Genomic DNA, 22,160 nt, shown 5'->3' on the forward strand with positions numbered 1-22,160 from the left:
AATATATAGGCAGGTTTTGTCTACTGATCTCTAAAATGACTTGATTGGAAGATGTTATCTTCATACAGGATAAGAGAAGGGGAAAAATGTTTGGTGGGTGTGTTATAGATCTATCTAACAGCCTTAAATTTTTCTTAAAAGTTCACATAAAAAATCAGGTATAAAAATTTGGGTAATATTAGGTAATATAATTCTGATCTAAATCTTGGACTGACTTCAATAAATTATGTTACAACAAAATTAAATTCACTTGTCTCAGGCAACAACTTTTATTCCACCTAATTAGAAAATGTGTAAAGACTTAATTCTCCTAGGTTACCTTTCTTCCAGAAAGCAAGCCTAATCCACTGTTAGTTCGTTTTTTTTAACTTTGTCTCATTTGTTTTTCTTTATTATTAGAGGATTTGAATGTTAAAGAACATTGAGTATAAATAGTTGAATACAATCAGACATTGCAAAATTTAAACATGTTTGTTAAATTCTCAAGTGCATTTGATATGTAAGAGTATATTTTATTAAGCGTCATTATGTATCATGAACGGGATGAACAGAACGGCCAGCGGCGGCTGCGTCTCACTGGAGAGGCTGGCAGCTGGGAAGCTATCCCCCACATACAAAGACAGGAGCAGCAGCTACGCTTTGCTAGAGCAGCCCTGAAGGGATACCCCATATCCAAGGTCAGGAACAGTGGCAGGAACTTTGCTGGACGGGCCATGAGGAGATTCCCCAGGTCCAAGGGCAAAGGAGAGCCCAGGCAAGATGGTAGGAGGGGAGAATGCGCATTTAGAATCAAACCTGTTCCCACCAGAGACTCTCAGGGTCTTGTTCTGATAGGTGGGGTCATGCTCAGTTATTGATGGGTGAAGCTGTGTTCCCTCCCTGCTGTTTGACCTGGGGCCAAACTATGGTGGAGGTAACGAAGATAATGGTGACCTCCTTCAAACAGTATGACAGTATGAAAAGGCAGAAAGATAGGACACTGAAAGATGAACTCCCCAGGTCGGCAGGTACCTGATATGCTACTGGAGATCAGTGGAGAAATAACTCCAGAAAGAATGAAGGGATGGAGCCAAAGCAAAAACAACACCCAGTTATGGATGAGACTGGTGATGGAAGCAAAGTCCAGTGCTGTAAAGAGCAATATTGCATAGGAAGCTGAAATGTTAGGTCCATGAAACTAGGCAAATTGAAAGTCAAATGGTAGATGGCAAGAGTGAATGTTGACATTTTAGGAATCAGCAAAATAAAATGGAATGAAATGGGTAAATTTAACTCAGATGAACATTATATATACTACCGTGGGCAAGAATCCCTTAGAAGAAATGGAGTAGCCATCATAGTCAACAAAAAAGTAGGAAATAAAGAACTTGGATGCAATTCTGAAAAATGACAGAATGATCTCTGTTCATTTCCGAGGCAAACCATTCAATATCACAGTAATCCAAGTCTATGTCCCTACCAGTAATGCTGAAGAAGTTGAAGTTGAATGGCTCTATGAAGACCTACAAGACCTTCTAGAACTAACACTCAAAAAAGATGTCCTTTTCATAATAGAGGGCTGGAATGCAAAAGTAGAAGGTCAAGAAACACCTTGAGTAACAGGAAGGTTTGGCCTTGGAGTACAGAATGAAGCAGGGCAAAGGCTAATACAGTTTTGCCAAGAGAATGCACTGGTCATAGCAAACACCCTCTTCCAGCATCACAAGAGAAGACTCTACATATGGACATCACCAGATGCCCAACACCAAAATCAGACTGATTATATTCTTTGCAGCCAAAGATGGAGAAGCTCTATAAAGTCAGCAAAAACAAAACTGGGAGCTGACTGTGGCTCAGATCATGAACTCCTTATTGCCAAATTCAGACTTAAATTGAAAAAGTAGGGAAAACCACTAGATCATTAAGGTATGACCTAAATCAAATCCCTTATGATTATACAGTGGAAGTGAGAAATAGATTTAAGGGACTAGGTCTGATCGAGTGCCTGATGAACTATGGACTGAGGTTCATGACATTGTACAGGAGACAGGGATCAAGACCACCCCCAAGAAAAAGAAATGCAAAAAAGCAAAATGGCTCTCTGAGGAGGCCTTACAAATAGCTGTGAAAGAAGAGAAGCAAAAAGCAAAGGATTTTTTTTTTTTTAAATAAAGGAGAAATTGAACAAAAAAAATAATAAAAAATTAGCATATTAAAAAAAAAGCAAAGGATAAAAGGAAAGATATATCCATTTGTATGCAGAGTTCCAAAGAATAGCAAGGAGAGATAAGAAAGCCTCCTCAGTGATCAGTGCAAAGAAATAGAGGAAAACAATAGCATGGGAAAGACTGAGGATCTCTTCATGAAAATCAGAGATACTAAGGGAACATTTCATGCAAAGATGGGCTCAATAAAGGACAGAAATGGTATGGACCTAACAAAAGCAGACGATATTAAGAAGAGGTGGCAAGAATACACAGAAGAATTGTACAAAAAAGATCTTCATACCCAGATAATCACAATGGTTTGATCACTTATCTAGAGCCAGACATCCTAGAATGTGAAGTCAAGTGGGCCTTAGGAAGTATCACTCTGAACAAAGCTAGTGGAGGTGATGGAATGCCAGTTGAGCTATTTCAAATCCTAAAAGACGATGCAGTGAAAGTGCTGCACTCAATATGCCAGCAAATTTGGAAAACTCAGCAGTGGCCACAGGACTGGAAAAAGTCAGTTTTCATTCCAATCCCAAAGAAAGGCAATGCCAAAGATTGCTCAAACTACCACACAATTGCACTCACCTCAAACACTAGCAAAGTAATGCTCAAAATTCTACAAGCCAGGCTTCAACAATATGTGAACCGTTAACTTCCAGATGTTCAAGCTGGTTTTCAAAAAGGCAGAGGAACCAGGGATCAAATTGCCAACATCTGCTGGATCATCAAAAAAGCAAGAGAGTTCCAGAAAAACATCTGTTTCTGCTTTATCAACTAGGCCAAAGCCTTTGTGTGGATCATAATAACATGTGGAAAATTCTTAAAGAGATGGGAGTATCAGACCCCTGATCTGCCTCTTGAGAAATCTGTATGCAGGTCAGGAAGCAACAGTTAGAAATGGACATGGAACAACAGCCTGTTTCCAAATAGGAAAAGGAGTATATTAAGGCTGTATATTGTCACCCTGCTTATTTAACTTATATGCAAAGTACATCATGAGAAACGCTGGGCAAGATTAAGCACAAGCTGGAATCACAATTGCCAGAAGAAATATCAATAACCTCAGACATGTAGATGGCACCACCCTTACAGCAGAAAGTGAAGAACACCTAAAGAGCCTTTTGATGAAAGTGGAGGAGGAGAGTAAAAAGTTGGCTTAAAGCTCAACATTTAGAAAACTAAGATCATGACATCTAGTCCCATCACTTCATGGCAAACAGATGGGGAAACAGTGGAAACCATGGCAGAGTATTTTGGCGGGCTCCAAAATCACTGCAGATGGTGACTGCCACCATGAAATTAAAAGACACTTACTCCTTCTAAGGAAAGTTATGACCAACTGAGCATATTAAAAAGAAGAGACATTACTTTGCCAACAAAGGTCCATCTAATTATAGCTATGTTTTTTCCAGTAGTCATGTATGGATGTGAGAGTTGAACTATAAAGAAAGCTGAGTGCAGAAGAATTGATGCTTTTGAACTGTGGTGTTGGAGAAGACTCATGAGAGTCCTTTCCATCTAAAGGATATCAGTTCTGAATATTCATTGGAAAGCCTGATATTCAAGCTGAAACTCCAATACTTTGGGCACCTGTTACGAAGAGCTGACTCATTTGAAAAGACCCTGATGCTGGGAAAAATTGAAGGAGGGAGGAAAAGGGGATGACAGAGGATGAGATGGTTGGATGGCATCACCGACTCAATGGACTTGGATTTGGGAGTTGGTGGTGGACAGGGAGGCCTGGCTTGCTGCAGTCATGGGGTCACAAAGTGTCAGACATGATTGAGCAACTGAACTGGACTGATAGTATTATGCTATACATTTTTAATTCGTTTGTTGGAAAATGTCTTTTTATTTACGATATACATGACTGGGCATATTTGGTTTAACCATTACAGCTGATTTCCTGACTGTTTGAGTATGAGAGTTTCTTTCTTGGACATTGTAAGTTTTTGTAGAATGCTTGACCTTAAAACTTATGGATATAATTTTATCCACTGCTGATAATGAGCTAGGAAACAACTGACACATTATATAAATTATTTTGCACATCCCAACATTTAAGTCTATTATCATCTCCATTTTACAGATGAGTAAATTCAGACTTACAGTTGTTAAATAAGGCAATATGTTTCAACCAGTGAAAGTGAAAGTCTAAGTTGTGTCCAACTCTTTGCTACTACCTTGACCTGAATTCTACAGGTCAGAATACTGGAGTGGGTAACCTTTCCCTTCTCCAGAGGATTTTAATATACTTAAAAGAAGAAACCTTATATTCAGATCATATTGGTTGAAATAGGATCTGAATTATAGTGGCAAAAGCCCCCAGTTTTATCCTCAGTGATACACTCAACATCATTAAGTATATTAAAAATAGTTAATAATTACGTTTAAACTGTACTTAATCTCAACCTTATTCTTTTTCCAGACTATTTCTTAAAATCATTTGTGTTCACAATTAGTGTTTCCTTCTTTTCACCACTACCACTCTTGTTTAGTTGTTAAATATTCTCCAGATCGAGGCCTTAGTCTCCCAACTGGTCCTAACGCTTCACATCTCACATCTCTTTAATACATTTGGTGCACTGTTAAAAGACTCCAGTTTGAATAAACTTGCATCCCTTTTTTCAAACGTTTCTGTATCCAGTAATTAATATAAACTTCTTTAAGCTGTCTTATAAGACTTTTAATAACCATCTCCCTTTAACTACTTTCTATCTCTCTTCTTTCCACTGTCAGTTCTTCATTTTATCCAAGTTGGCATCCTCTCCATATTTGGGAACTTGTGATACTTAGTTTCATTTTCAGATCATTTTTCTTTCATTCTTACTTTTATTCTACCTTTCTATAGAAAAAGTCCAGTTAAAATGCCACATCTCTAGGCCAATTTAATCTACTCCACCTGACATTAATGTGTTTCTTCTTGAAACACCAGGCATTTATCATCTGTACCATCTGTGATGTAAACACATAGTGACTAATATCATCATATAACTTAAAGTGTATAGTCATTACCTCTTCAGGGACTGGGTCTTATACTACCTGTAACCACTGACTTCTCTATTATATGCTGAGTGAATAGTAACTGCAAGCAGTTATACATTTACCAAAGTTGCTCCAGTTGAGTATAATCAAAGGTGATTGTACTTGAAAATGCCGTATCAGCTAAATGCAAGAGCACTGTTATTTTTATATTAATTCTACAGTTTGTAAAGGTGCAAAGAATGAAAATTACATATGCATTTAAATTAAAACATTCAGTCAAACATGAGAGCTGAATATGTTCATCAACATGACAATTTGAGGCAAAAGTTCTAAAATTGCAGGTTTCAAAATTAAAGCACATACTAAATTTAGGATAAATTTTCTAAATAGTGCTTGAATATGATATTTCTTTAATAAGGGATGCAATAAAGTATTATGTTAATTCCAGGTGCTTTGCAAGTGTTCCTGCCCCGTTAAAGAAGCTGTATCAGAATACTAATAATTTTGTAATATTAACTATTTAATTATAAATAAATAAATTTGTAATATTAAAATGTTGGTTTTATAAGTCAAAGAATATCAAAGACCACTAATTTAATCTGTTATTTAACAAATATTTATTGAGCACCCAATATGTACTAAGTACTTTGTTAGAGGATGAGAATTTTAACACATATATATTTTATTCTTGCAAGTACTCACACACTATTGACTAGGTCATGGAATCAAACCACTGCAAAAAAATAAAATAAAACCTGCTATAATGGAGGCATATTGTAATATGCACTTGCAACAGAGAGCAAAGACAGACAAATGTGTGTGTGTTCATAGTACAGTCATTTGGTCCAATAGCTTCTTTGACCTTAGTGTCTAGAATGTCGCAATTTAAGGAAATCTGATCATCTGAACCACCAGAGAAGCCCATGTATGTGTATAAAGTAGATTAATTAGAGTTTGGAGTTGCATAAATGAAGGCCTGCTAAGAATTGCTTTACTGTGTTTAAAATACTTATAAATATGTATACAGAGGATTTACACAAAACGATTTATACAAAAGAATTACACAAAAATTTTGCATGTACACAGCTTCTGATTAATGGAATTTATAGCTCTGTAATAGAAAAGTTCTTCTGTGGTTCCTAGTTTTCAAATGAAAACACTTATTACAAGTTCATGAAATGTTGTAACTGGTTTTATAGCCCACTCCTGTTTGTCATGAAGATTGGATTATCCAAACACCAGCTTATACATGATCTGCCTGGGTGTAAATACTCACTGGGAAATTCAGGCTCTGGCCAAGAGCATTAATATATGGAATGGTTCTACTTGTGTAGAACTAGATATAAGCCAGATAAAGAAGCCATATTCTGATCAGACATGAAAACTGTGCATCTGTAAAACCTGCACATCTTAGTTTCTGCCGAGCAAGCAGCCATATAGAGCTGTTGAAAGCAGTGCATCACACGTTATGAATCTTGAGTGTCCGCTGTTGCTGCATACAACATTTCACCCTTGACTGCATCCTTGTGATCCTCAAGAATCTGTCATATCCGAACCATACTGGATCAATATAGGTTCTCTTTTGGAGAAGCCTCTTGAGAGTCCTTGGACTGCAAGGAGATCCAACCAGCCCATCCTAAAAGAGATAAGTCCTGGGTGTTCATTGGAAGGACTGATGCTGAAGCTGAAACTCCAGTACATTGGCCACCTGATGCGAAGAGCTGACTCATTTGAAAAGACCCTGATGCTGGGAAAGATTGAGGGCAGGAGGAGAAAGGGACGACAGAGGATGAGATGTTTGGATGGCATCACCAACTCGATGGACATGCATTTGGGTGGACTCCAGGAGTTGGTGATGGACAGGGAGGCCTGGCGTGCTGCGATTCATGGGGTTGCAAAGAGTCAGACATGACTGAGTGACTGAACTGACTTATACTAGATAGAAGATACTGTTCCAGTGTGCTTCAGTTCAGTATTTACAGAACATTTCAGTGAAATGTAAACCAAGGTTTTGTAAGTTATTTTAAAATATTAATAGAAAGGAAGTAAATAAAGTACTATGTAGTACACCATTAGTTGTTATTCAACATACAAGCATGGGAATAGAAGCAGGGATCAAGATCGAAGAGTAGGAAGAACCTGAGCTCACCTCCCCCGGCAAAAATCAAAACCAGTGTTCATCGCAGCACTGTTTATAATAGCCAGGACATGGAAGCAACCTAGATCCCCATCAGCAGATGAATGGATAAGGAAGCTGTGGTACATATACACCATGGAATATTACTCAGCCGTTAAAAAGAATTCATTTGAACCAGTCCTAATGAGATGGATGAAGCTGGAGCCCCTTATACAGAGTGAAGTAAGGCAGAAAGATAAAGAACATTACAGCATACTATCACATATATATGGAATTTAGAAAGATGGTAACGATAACCCTATATGCAAAACAGAAAAAGAGACACAGAAATACAGAACAGACTTTTGAACTCTGTGGGAGAATGTGAGGGTGGGATATTTCAAAAGAACAGCATGTATACTATCTATGGTGAAACAGATCACCAGCCCAGGTGGGATACATGAGACAAGTGCTCCGGCCTGGTGCACTGGGAGGACTCGGGGGAATCGGGTGAAGAGGGAGGTGGGAGCGGGGATCGGGATGGGGAATACGTGTAAATCCATGGCTGATTCATATCAATGTATGACAAAACCCACTGAAATGTTGTGAAGTGATTGGCCTCCAACTAATAAAAAAAAAAAAAAGATTTAAAAAAAAAAAAATCAAAACTATATATAGAGCAAATATTACCAAATGGGTCATTTGATCCAGTGCACGGCAAGCCAAAACTCTAAGACAACTGAATTTGCCCCAAAGAGAGAGTTTATTCACAAGGCAGCCAAGTGAGTAAATACAAGAACTGGTCTCAAATCCACCTTCCTGAAAGCTAGAGGCTTGGTATTCTTATGTGGTAAAGAATAAAGAAGCTAGGAGGTCTGAGGCATGAGGCATGTGGGGGAAGGTGATTGAAAAAAAGAAAAAAGTGATAATTGCTGTTCTGTTCAGACATAAGGAAGCCACGGGCCTCTGGATATTCAAAAGAATACTCGTGCATGCCCAGTTGAAAAGTTAGTGGTCTTAACTAGCTCAGCCAAACTAGACACGGAGGGCTCCAAGTTCTGGAAAACAACTTAGGCAAACATCTTATCATTTATGCTCCGTGTCACGTAGAGGATCTGCATGTCTTTTTTAGCGGGAATTACAACAGTCTTGATTACTAAAGGTGGGTTACAGGTGAAATACGTGTAGCTAATGATCACTGATGGTTTTATGACTATTCACTGAGAATAACCTGAAGATTAGCAACAGTTCTACAACCAAGGCTGTACAGGGGAAAAAAAAATAAACAGAGTCTAGTAGAAGGGACAGAAGTCATCTAGTGGAGGCCTGCACCCTGCATGGACGACTCAGAAGAGGAGGGGGCATCACAGGGCCAGGGATTCAATCTTCCTGGGGGGCAAGGCTTTTGAGCCACATATGAGGAGCCCCAGCAATAGGTGAATGGATAAAGAAGATGTGGTATGGGAGTATTACTCAGCCATTAAGTATCTGGCATATATGGGAGTATTACTCAGCCATTAAGAAGAATGAAATTTAGTCATTTGTAAAAACATGGATGAACCCTGAAAGTATTAAGTTAGTGAAAGAAGTCTGAGATTGAAAAATAAATATTGAATGTTTTCACTTATAGGTAGAATCTAAAAAAACAAATGAAAGAATATAACAAAACAAAAACAGACTTACAGAGAACAAATGGTTACCAGATGAGGGAGGAAAGGGAAGACAGGAAAAGTAAGGGAAGAGAATTAAGAAGTGCAAAGTACTAGGTATAAAATTAAATGCAATGACCTAATATACAGTACAGTGAATATGGCCAATACTTAACTTTATATGGATTATAAAAATATTATAACCATTGTACACCTGAAACTAATATAAGTGAACTATACTTCAATAAAACAATGTACAAACATTAATTGCAATATTAAATATGAATTAAAATTCAAAATATCATTATGAATTTCAGGTACTGCAGTTTAACTGTAAAAAGGAGAGCTACATATGGCGAAAATACACTGGAAATTTCCATTCACAAATTTCCATTCAGCCAATGATGTAATGTAATCATCTCAAGTTTGTATGGAAAATAGGAAGTGATACTGTCTGAATTCTTACTTAAGGTGTTATATATTCAACAAAAGAGTTTAGAAATTTTAATTCCTTGTATTTTATCTTTATAATATTTAAGAAAAGCAGATAGACATTTTTGAAGCTATGCTTTGCTAAGCTTTATAATATTCTCACATAATTTCAACTAATAAGTGTATTAATTATATATATATATAATCCATTATAATCACTTATGTTTGATCCTCTGCTCTGTCTATAGTACTGTCTCAGTACAATGCCATACATAGAAACCTTATTTTTAAGTAATTTTCAATGTAGTGGAAAAGACATGCCTTTTTATATCAAACTAGAAATAGCAAATATCAAAATGCAGAATTCAGGTGATAAGTTCAGTGGTAGGTTACAGAGGAAGAGAAAAAATATAAATATTGCTGGGAGTAAAAGTATGTATATATAGTATATATTTGTATGTGCATGTTTTTGTATACACATTTATTTTTATATAGCAATGAGCATTGTTCCAAAGTTTAGACTTAAGAATCAGAACCCTGTCTTCAAATCCTAACTTATTCATCTATCGTCTCTGTGACATGGAGCAACTGTTACAGACTTTGTCTCTTCATTTGTACACTGAGAATATTAATATTTACATCACTGAATATTTTGTAAGAGTTAAATATAGTAATGTTTATAAAATACCAATTTGTAGTGGACAATAAATTGTGATTATTATATCAATATGCTTAGTAATTCTGTAAAAAGAAATTATCTTGTTAGTAAAAAATTTATAGTATATTGTTTAATAATTTTTACATCAGTTTTTTATACTATTCATCTATAAAAATACCATAAATACATGACAGCAGGACATTCACAATTGTCAGATTGAAGAATGGATTGTAAGTTTGTTGCAAAGCCAGCAGAAAATATGGTTGTCAAACTTTACTGATGTGTCAGAGTATATGAGACTTAGAGCAGTGATGAGTGAGTTTGATCAAAATGTTGAAATCATGCATACAGGCCATTTTATGATGAGTCTATTCTTCAATTCTATGGTGAAAGATAAAATGTCTCACTTACTTTTTCCATAAAATGAAGGGTCATGTGTACATAAAGCAATTTTTATGAAAAAAAGCATTGTGGGATACATTTTTATCCCTAATGGTCTGAATAAAGCTATATTTATTTTGCTTCTCACCAAAAAGGAAAGTTTGCAAGAGAACATAAAGCCATCAATTAAAACTATCTCTGTCAATTAAATCCCACAGAAGTGTATTTTGGGGTACAGCAGTTATTTATAACCCAAAGACCATCACCGATTGTCCTTTAAACATTGTGGTTCAGTCTTCACTGCCCTAGATAACAAAGTAGGCATGCTGTTCCAAATGCAATGGGTACGTAATGTACTCTATGATGAGAACTCAGAGATAGGAATAGGGCTAGACTTTAATTTTGTTTCTCCCACCATATGACCTTCAGCAAGTGTCCAATGCTCTCAGATCTGTAAGAAAGTCCCCCAAACTTAGTGACTTTAAACAACAACAAGCATTTGTTTTTACTTATAAATTTGGACAAGATTCAGCAGGACAGTTCATCTCTGTTTCAGGTCGCATTATCTGGGGCAGCTTTACTGGGGCCTGGCGCATCTACATCCCAGGAAGCCCAGTAACCTGGCTGACAGGATGGTGATGGCCGATGGCTGTGAGCTCAGCACAGCCGTGCACCAAAAGCCTAAGGTCTCCACCTGGGCCTCTTCATGGCTGCTTGACCTCCCCCTCGGCATGGTGGCTAGCTTCTAAAAGTAACCATCCCAAAAGAAACAGGCGGAGGCTCTTTCGCCTTTTATGACTTTGCCTAGGAACTCACTGTAATTACAAATACACCCAGATTAAGAGGAAAAAACATAAGCCTGAGCTTTTCATGGGGAAGAGTCAGTCAGTACAGTCACACAGTCGTGCCCAACTCTTTGCGACCCCGTGGACTGCAGCACGCCAGTCTTCCCTGTCCATCACCAACTCCCGGAGTTTGCTCAAACTTAAGTCCATCGAGCCAGTGATGCCATCCAACCATCTCATCCTCTGCCATCCCCTTCTCCTCCTGCCTTCGACCTTTCCCAGAATCAGGGTTTTTTCCAGTGAATCAGTATTTCGTATCAGGTGGCCAAAGTATTGGAGTTTCAGCTTCAACATCAGTCCTTCCAATAAATATTCAGGACTGATCTCCTTTAGGATGGACTGGTTGGATTTCCTTGCAGTCCAAGGGACTCTCAAGAGTCTTCTCCAACACCACAGTTCAAAAGCATCAATTCTTTGGTGCTCAGCTTTCTTTATGGTCCAACTCTCATATCCATACTTGACTACTAGAAAAACCACAGCTTTGACTGGATGGATTTTTGTCAGCAAAGTAACGTCTGCTTTATAATGGGGCAGAGTATCTATCGACATTGTCAGAAGGAAATGTAGAGTGAGAAGTATAGTTGGAGACAATTTTGGAAAACACAATCTGCCGTAACAAGTTGTTATACTTTGCTTAATTTCAGTTTCTTCATCTTCATAATGATATGCTAGGCACCCTTCTGATTACTGTGTGTATTAATTCATTGAATACTCACATCAACCTTTCAGCTAGGTGCCCCATTTTACAGATGAGAAAAAAGATGCACAGAAAAATAAGCTGCCTGAAGGGACAGGGTTAGTAAAATACAGGCGAACTCAAAGCCATGTAATCTAGTCCCAAAGGTCACACTCTTTATTATCCTTTGTAACTAATTTTCTTATAGAAAATTATATAGAAACGTATAGAATTATAAAAAATGTGTAGAAAGAGTTTTGCACAACATCAGACCTGTTCTGAACGCTCCATAATTATAAATGGTTTTGCTGTAGCTATTATTGCTCTTGTATCATACAGTGTCTCACAGGGTATTTTCTCTTTGACCATGGTTTTACTTACTCAGAAAAGTAGATTTACTCTGACTTAAGGGATATGCAAAAAAAAAGGAGTATTGACAGAAAAAGTTGAAAACTGATATTACTGGATGTCTAGAAAATATAGTGAGATAGAAATGAGAATCTGTGACAAGAGACTAAAATTTTAAGCAGCATCTTATTTCAGAGGACTTGAAAATAAGATGATAGACTCAGTAGGCACAGTTTTTAAAAGCATTGCTAAATAGCAAGGAAGAAGTATTCAGGCAGACTTTATTTTGGTTGACTAAAATACACCTGGGAACACCAAATGAAATAAAAATAGTATTAGAAAATGAATGTTAGAACACTTAAAAAGCTCTATGTATTTTTAGGAAAAAGTGTGGTTAGCTTTTTATGTTGTGCCATTATTATTATTAGATTCTGTTCAAACTGGTATAGAAATAAAAATGGTGTCTAATCCTAAAAACTGCTAATATAAACCTTCATCTTCCACACCTTATCTTAACTTTCAGAATAAAAACACTTACCTTACTCTTTTTTTTCTTTTCTTTTTTTTTTTATTTTTATTTTTATTATTATTTTTTTTTCCAGTGGGTTTTGTCATACATTGATATGATTCAGCCATGGATTTACATGTATTCCCAATCCCGATCCCCCCTCCCACCTCCCTCTCCACCCGATTCCTCTGGGTCTTACTCTTATACTAGAAATGGCTTTAGAATTTTAATTCCGCATGTCATCAGTCTCAGACTATTGAAGTATTTCTGACATTATTTTCCTTGTAATGCTCTGTTCTTGAAAGTTGTTTATCTCTCAAATAAAAACACAGTTTAAAAATTGGTTTTAATAAAAATTATTAATCTGTGAATGAGAAAAAATGGTGGGAAGCAAAACTAAGATCTGTGTATCCACTTGATGCTAGTTAAAGGCAAGTTATGTGGGTTTGCAGTATATATGCCTGTTTATAATTTTTGTGTCTCATAGACAAACAAAAGAAGTCTGTCTTCTAGATTGATGTCATCTCTTTTACCTAACCAAAAGTTTAAAACTTCTAGTCTGAGACCTGGGTAATAGTCTTTTGGTTCATTTCTCAAATTCTTTGGTATGTTGAATAGAATCGGTTCCAAGTATGTGCACTTTGGGAACAAGCCCAGAGGTTCGTAAACAAGTATGGGATTGCTTTCCCAAACTCTGGTCACTCCATGTCCTTCCTAGTACTTTCCGAATCCCTCAAACTCCTCTCCAAGGTCCTTTGTCTAGAAAGCTAGCTGGGGCATTCTTTGTTCTACTGTGCTGTGCACTTCCGCGACGGGATCTTCCTCCAGGACCAAGGGAGAGGAGGACCGAAGGGAAAGAAATGCAGTGGAGGTTGACTCCACCCTCTCAGAACCACAGCTTCAGTGAAGGAGGAAGAAGGTTTTTCCTTCTTGGAATTTTGTTTTCTGTGAGCTCCCATTACTGACCACCACCACCAGCCTATAACACAATTGCTTGAGGTCCGGGCATGTGAGAACAGAAGAGAGAGAGAGAAAGAGGGAAGGGGTTTCCATATTCCTAATTCTCTCCTGAGCGTTAGGAATTCCATTTCCCACTTCCAGAGACAAGGTGAGCTGGAGCTCTGTGACCTGGTGGCCACTTTCAGGTTTCCAGTCCGTTCAGCTGAGGCTCCAGCCCAAGCACCGGGGAAAAGAGGGAGGCGAGAGGGAAAAGACTGGCAAATTCATAACCAGCTCGGCAGTCCCACAAAGTTTGGCTTTCTCCAGTAGGCCTGCTTCTACTTACTTTTCAGCGCCCTCACAGTTGCTGAGGTGGGGAAGTGGGGTGGTACTGTGCCCAGATTCAAGAGGAAGTCCACTTTAAACATTTCTTTGGTGGAAGTAAGAAATTAGAATTCATAACAGGACAGTTTATGTATATTGTCTTCATGAGGACTTTATAGTAGCTCCCCTGCAAGGAAAATTAGGTTGACTATCTTGAAGCATAATCCACATTTTATTATTAGTAGACTTGTATTTGGTTTTGAAATTTTCCTTCAGTATTTATTAATAGATTATTTTGAAAAACACAAAATATTTGTGCTTATTTACCCTTAAGTTTTAGGGGTTTCCTTTTGTTATTATTTTTATCAATTATCTGATCTTCCCTGCCTTCTCTGCTTACATGACAGCAAATTTTAATTTTTATAACTGCAGAGTAATATCTAGGAAAGCAGTAATGAATTGCCTATCCCAGTTTATTAAATTTCCTGATTTCTAATGTTTGAGAAATGGTGCACATCACATATTTTACTAATAAGTCATTCAGGTTTATCTAAGCTTACAGACTATTGAGCACCTATGAGGGAAAAGCAGTCAATTATATTAATATTAGTTCCTGTCAGACAATACACAATTGAATATTTCATCAGATGGTGAGAAGTGCACAGCATGATATACCAACCAGTATTTCTCATGGTCCCTTGTCTTTTTTTTTTTCTTTTTTTTTTTTTTTTGGTCCCTTGTCTTAAAGTTCTCTGATAGTAGAGAAAACCTGAAAACATTGCTAGTAATATATAGCTTAACAATTCAATTTTTGAAATATAGTATGTGTAGGACAGGTCACACATTTCTTGATTTTGTTTTAGCAGACAAACCTCTGTGTGTGTGTGTGTGTGTGTGTGTCTCTGTGTGTGTGTGCATGTGTGTGAAATACTATTCAACTGTATTCCTATCAATACTCAGAGAATTTAATTTTCTGAAATTTCAGGTATCAATAAGTGAAATTATATGACAAGGTATGTACTTCATTAATATTAGTGGTATTTCCATAACTATATTCATTGTATGAACCGTTAATACATGCTATTCTATGAAAATTGTTTTGTACTTTTTACTGTATTGCCCACCTTTTATTGTTATTTTAGGCAACCACTTCAGATTCCTCAAATCATAAATGTATTTTTTAAATAGGAGGCTGTGTATTAACTTAGACTATTTATTATTTTGTAATTATATATTAATATGTTTTACATATTCTATATTTATATATTTCACACATTATATATTTATATATTTTTCACTTTATAGATCCCTGCTACCAAATTACATTGTTTTTATTTTTTAGCATTCATGATACTTTTATCAGTAAGTAAATGACAGCAGAAATTTTTAAAAAATCATTTCATAAATATCTCATCAATTGTAATTTGATTATTCTCAATTAAATGTGTTTACTTCAATTATATGATTAGAAATTTAGTGAAGTGTAAATTTTGTAAAATATAGTTGATTGAACATGTTTTTTTATCTCCATTCCCTCAGCACACTTCACCAAAATGAGTAAGAGAATATAGAAGGTTTACACTAACAAGGGCAAAGCAAGGGAGGAAAAAATTCATCACATGAGAATGATCAGCATGTCAGCAAAATTGCAGAAAATAAAAGTCAAATGGAGAAGTGATAGCTCACTTAGCGATGGAACTTGTATGGCTGCCTGTGGGGGGAGAGAAGCCACTTTCAATTTGTGCTGCTCTGTTGGGTGTATACCAGTGAGTGGCATTGTCAGAAGAAATGTGCATGTTCCTCTGTCGTAGATACTACCAAACAATCCCCCCAAATGGTAGTGTCACTATAAACTAAAATATAGAATTACTGTATATCTTCTTTCTTCATTCCTCCATTGACGGAGACTGATTTTTTCCATATCTTGGCTATTGCGAATAATGCTGTAATAATGCTGTAGTGGATGTAACTTTCTCACACCCTCTCTTCATTTCCTTTGAATATGTACCAGAAATAGGATTGCTGGGTCACTTGGTAGGTCTATTTTTAATTTTCTGAGAAACAGCCATACTGTTTTCCATATTGGCTACACTAACTTGCATTCCCACCAACTCTGTACATCCTTGCCATCATGTATCTCTTCTCTTCTCGATAACTGCCATTCTAACAGTTGTAAGACTACATGTCATTTTGGTTTCATTTGCATTTCCCTGATGATTAGTTGTATTGAGCATCTTTTCCTGTACTTGTTGGCCATTTGTATATTTTCTTTAAAGAAATGTCTATTCAGCTCCTCTGCCTATTTTTTAACTATACATTTTTGTTTTTGTTATCATTGAGTTATGTGAGCTCCGTATATACTTTAGGTATTATCAGGTTATTAGATATATTATTTTCAAATCTTTTGGCCCATTCTATCAGTTTCCTGTTCATTATCTTTACTTCTTTCTTTTGCTCTGCTGAAGCTTTTTACTTTGATGTAGTGCTGCTTGCTTTTGTTGCTGGTGCTTCTGCTGTAGTTTTTTTTTTTTTTAAGTCATTGCCAAGACCAATATCAAGATCTTTCCCTATGTTTTCTTCTAAAAGTTTTACAGTTTCAGGTCTTATTTTTTAGTCTCTAATCCATTTTGAGTTCATTTTTGTGAGTGGTGTCTAGTCAGGTCCAATTTCACTTTTATGTCTGTGGTTAGCCAGTTTTACTTACAGCATTTATTGAAGAGACTATTCTTTCCCTATTGAGAATTCCTAGCTTCTTTGTCAAATATTAGTGATTTATTTGGGAGTTTATTTCTGGGCGCTCTATTCTGTTCCAGTGGTTTATGTATATATTTTTTATACTGACACTACACTGTTTCAGTTTGTATAACTCTATAGTATAGGTAACTTCCCTGGTGGCTCAGACGGTAAAGAGTCTGCCTACAATGTGGGAAACCCGGGTTCAATCCCTGGGTCGGGAAGATCCTCTGGAGAAGGGAATGGCAGCCCACTCCAGTCCTCTTGCCTGGAAAATCCCATGGATGGAGGAGCCTGGTGGGCTACAATCCATGGGGTCGCAAAGAGTCGGACACGACTGAGTGACTAAACCTTCTATAGTATACTTTGACATCAGGAATCATTGTGCCTTTAGCATTGTTATTCTTAGAATTGCTTTGGCTATTTGGGCCTTTTGTGGCTCTATGAATTTTAGAATTGTTTTCAATATTTCTGTGAAGAATGCCATGGGAATTTTGATAGGGATTGCATTGAATCTACAGTTGGTTTGGGTAGTATGGACATTTTAGCAAATTATTGCAGTACAGGAATATGGGCTGTCTTTCTATGTGTTTGTGTTGTCTTCAGTTTCTTTATCAAAATATTGTAATTTTCATTGTAAGGTCTTTCACTTAATTGGTTAAATTCATGCCATTTTATAGTTTTTCAGCTATTGTGAATGAGACATTTATGAGTATGTCATTAGAAAATCGATTTTATATATATATATATATACATACACACACACACACACACACACACACACACATATATATATATATATAACAAAAAAGACAGGGACTTCCATGACAATCCAGTGGTTAAGATTTTGTCTTCCAATGCAGAGGTTTTTGGTTCAGTCTTAGGTTAGGGAGCTCAGATCCCACATGCCTTGCAACCAAAAATGTAAAACAGACGCAATATTGTAACAAATTTGATAAAGATTTTAAGAATAGTCCACATCAAAAAAATCTTTTTAAAAATGACAGACATGACATTGATATTGCTAATAAATGCTCCTTATAAGTTAATAAAATACAAGCCACCTGTAGAAAACAAAGGATATAAAAGACAATTCATAACCAAATGACCAATAAAAATACGAAAAAAGGTGTGTTATTAGTTGGATTTAGGAAGCTTCAACTGCAGTAGCAACATTTAATTCCATGTGTTGTCAGAAGGTAAAGGAGTAACTGAAATTAATGATAGGATTAGTGTGGGGAGATGAGGGTGCTCACTTACATTTTTTTGAGCTTTCGAAATATGTTTAGAAATGTAACATAGAAATAAGTATTAAATAATACACATACCCTGGCCCAGAACTCCTACTCTTATGAACTGAAATGAAAGTATCAACATGGGGACATTTACTGCAGCATAGTTTATAAAGTATCTCTTTCAAGTAGGAGATTGTTGATACAAATACTGCAGATATATTACAATGAATTACAACCACTGACATGGAGAAATTTTCATGCTATAGTTGATAATAGATAAAAATAATCTAAAGTTTATTGATATTATCTCAGTATTGAAAAATCAACAGTATGAAATCCTTCTGTTCATACATATGTAAACATACATCTACACAACAGTGTGTTGGCATTTTAGGACAATAATACTTGAAGAAAAAAGAAGGAATAAAAGGTAGGAATAAGCAAAATTTCTAAATGACATTTACAGTAAATATCCATACAAAAAGCATGTATGTTGTTATAACATGTTAGATGCATGTTATATTCGAAAGCATGAATGTTTTGAATATAGCAATAGATACCACACTGAATGTTTAACCTGAGCATCTATATCTGAATAACTTCTCCTAAAAGAAAACATTAGAAACCACTGAGTCAAATAATACTAAACTTTCCTTCCGCAGTATTGACATAACGTTGGGAAACTTTCCTATTTTTGGTGGTTTGTTTTTCTTTGGAAATGAAATTTATATACTCTATAAAAGGGAAAAGGAAGTGATAGCGAAAGAAGGGATACATAAGAAAATAATTTAAAAGTTCTGAAGATTTAGGTACTGATACCCCATTTTTAACAGAAATACAAACAAAACCTAAAACTACTGACTAAAAGATAAATAGAATGCTCATTCCATTTACAAAATAGCCTCATCTTAGGCGTCAGTGAATTAATTCTTATTCATTCACTCATTTAAGTTTTCAGGCATCTATAATAACTATACATTCAAAATATGCTAAGAATTGTGCATATAAGAAGACTAAAGCCCATGTCTAGCTTGTGGCAATTACAAAAAGCTGAGGTGATAATATGATCAGGTAGTTGTAATATAATATGATTCCCATTGTATAACTTAATTTTGAATAACTATTTCATTCGTTAATATCATCATGTATTGACTTTTCTGTGTATGTGTAAACTGAATTCCAAAGAATATAATTTAAAATGTGTTGTACATGTACAAATAAAATAATTCTAACAATAATTTTAAAAAATTGTTTTTCCTGTGTTCACAGCTTGCAGACCAGGATTCTATAAAGCATTTGCTGGCAACACAAAATGTTCTAAGTGTCCTCCACACAGTTTAACCTACGTGGAAGCGACTTCTGTCTGTCAGTGTGAAAAGGGTTACTTTCGAGCTGAAAAAGACCCACCTTCCATGGCATGTACCAGTAAGTCTGTCCACTTTGCATTTGAAAATTTTATTTCCAATCCTTTTGGTCTCTTTATTCTAAATTTTTTTAAAAAAGAAGTGGATATACAAAATTCTGTGTCATCAATGTTGCTTGTCTTTGATAACAGTCAAGGAAAAGTTTCTCTTTCTTAGAATAATTATTTTTCAGCTGCTTACAGAGAATGTATGTTTTCCTCAAAAATCACATTGATTCTTGGCATGCAACCACCAGCCCGGGTTTGGAGGCCTGGCAAGTTTTTCTTAGGCATAATTTGTCCTTAGGAAATCAAAGCAGCTAAAGGTTTTTTTGAGGATTTACAAGCAAAAGTTGTATTATTTGCTTTCACTCTTAAACATTTAAAGGCTCATCACTTTAGGGTCATCAAGTTTGCTGTGTCGGGGGAGCTTTAGTATGGAACTTTGAAAGTCACTGTGCTAATGTTATACAGGAAAATTCAAATTTTACTTGACATTTGTCTCTAAAGGAAGGTATTTTTGAGTTTGTCCACATTTCACCTCTCACTTTTTCTCCCATTGTTGATTTGAAACCAAAAGAATATTAAATCTAAATGTGAAGGTCATTTTAATGCATGCTCCAAGAATTTTAAATTAGTAATATTCTCCTATTATTAAAGTATCATAAATTATCTGTACACTTTAAAAATAAAAGTGAATATATTGATATTAATGCATTGCTAAGCTATGCAAAAGTAAAATGTCACCTCTTAGTTATAAAAGTCTTGTTAAATACATAAATAGGATATAGTGAAATTTCACCCTTCTTGATGAGTTGGTGCCATGATGTTGCTTATGTTATGTAATTTCACAGGGGCTGAAATGGATTAAAAATATGCAATGCCACATATTCCCCAGAGACAATGGATATGTTACATTTCTTTTAAATGATGCACTTTGTAGATTTGTGTGCATTACTACAATCTTATAAAATATTTTTATAGAATACACTTAAAAACACAACACATTTATTAGTAGATGTAATTTTTGCTTTCTGACTATAAATACTGAGTAACTACTTTCTTCAGAAAAATACAGCATGAGAAATTGTTAACTAGATTTTTTTTTCTAGGAACATATTCTAAGCTTATAAGTAGGAAAAGGGAAATTCTCAATATCACTTCTTACCTAATTGTGGAAATAGTTTTGAACAGGAAAATATTTCTACTACTGGTCAATATTTGGATGTATGTATGTATGTATACATGTATGTATATGTAGGTGGTGGTGTTTCAGATGGTTACAGTTCTATCCCTAAAAACCTATATCAGAAACTAAGTTGATGCCTAGATGAGTGATAGAAGGGAATCTGCTCTTTTTATTTTCTTGTAAAAAGAGTGTTAGTTGCTCTGTTGTGTCCAACTCTGAGACCCTGTGGAGTGTAGTCTGCCAGGTTCCCCTGTCCATGAGACTTTCCAGGCAAGAATACATTCCCTTCTCCAGGGGATCTTGCAGACCCAGGGATCGAATCCATGTCTCCTGCATTGCAGGCAGAGTCTTTACCATCTGAGCCATTAGGGAAGCCCTTAGAAGGCCATAGATGGATGGATTGACAAGGTGAAGGAATACATTGTTTCCCATCAGTAAAACCCTTCAGTGAGGGGGCAGAGTAGGGAGTTGGGGAGCCTTAATTCTATGGAGTGAGACAGATTAAGAAAATAAATGTGGGATACAATAAGATCTGCAGACCTCAGTCATTGTTGAATCTAATCTGTATACTTACTAGCTTAACACGGTAAGTTTCTTGAATTTTTCTCTTTAAAAAACTTTTTTATGTATATATTTGATATTGTAAATTATGTTTACAATTATGTTAAACTGCTTTAGCTATACTAAGTGGAAGCATACTTTTGGTCATCATTGGGCAGAACTTTGACAGGGAACAGCATGCTGCATTGCGGTAGGGAGTAAAACAGAAACCTAAACAAAGGTGAAAAGTTTTGCCTGCTCTCCTGAATTCAAGCCACAGGAAACTCCCTTCTCAAGGCTTCTCTCTGCTATTTTCTTGAATACATCTTTATCTTAAATTTAGCCAAAGCTTACAATGGTGTATTAGTAAATTCACCATCTTTTAGAGTCAGAGTATCTGAATGTGAATCTTGACTTTGGTACTATAAAAAATATAAACTTGAAGTGGTCCATTTTCAAGACAAAGTAACTAGTTCTGAAGTAGCTAAACTTGGGAACATGACAAAGTTGAGGCCTGGACTCTTTAGATAAAGTTAGGGTTGGGGAGAGAGATAAGACTGGATCCTAAAGAGACAGGACTCCAGCCATTTTCTGTGCCCTGTCTCTAAACGTGACTAATGACTTGCACAGTTCAATGGCACCTGGAGGGTCCCTAAGCAAACAGGATTTGGGGTGAAGGGATACTAGCAAGAAAGCCTTTGTTGAAAAATGCGGGTGTAAGTTGGGAAGGGAGAAGGAAGGGTACCCTATAAGGAAATAATGAAACTTAGGCGAAGTCCGGGAAAATTGTATGCCGCATGGTATGTAGCCAGTGAAGAACTGGTTGGGGGGAGGGTGGAAACCTGTGAGTTAGGGAATAAATTCCTTGTTGTAATCGCTCTGGGTGTGCCTACCTACCAGACACTGGATCTTTCAAGATCTTAATTAAAAACTCACTTTCACTGTACTTCATGTCTATAAGTCCATCCATTGGTTTTGGGCTCGTGAGCATGTTTCTTACAGGTACTT

General features: G+C 36.2%; 1 protein-coding gene across 1 annotated transcript in view; it reads left to right on the plus strand.

Moving 5' to 3' along the window:
- The window catches only part of EPHA6 (EPH receptor A6), a 927,780-nt gene that overhangs the window by 361,717 nt on the left and 543,903 nt on the right, over positions 1-22,160 (plus strand). The window contains exon 4 of the mRNA XM_061133941.1: positions 19,291-19,446. Coding sequence (XP_060989924.1) covers positions 19,291-19,446 — 156 coding nt within the window. The remainder of the gene's footprint in view (positions 1-19,290; positions 19,447-22,160) is intronic.

Source organism: Dama dama, chromosome 31 (assembly GCF_033118175.1).
Source record: "Dama dama isolate Ldn47 chromosome 31, ASM3311817v1, whole genome shotgun sequence".
NCBI classification, from domain to species: Eukaryota; Metazoa; Chordata; class Mammalia; order Artiodactyla; family Cervidae; genus Dama; species Dama dama.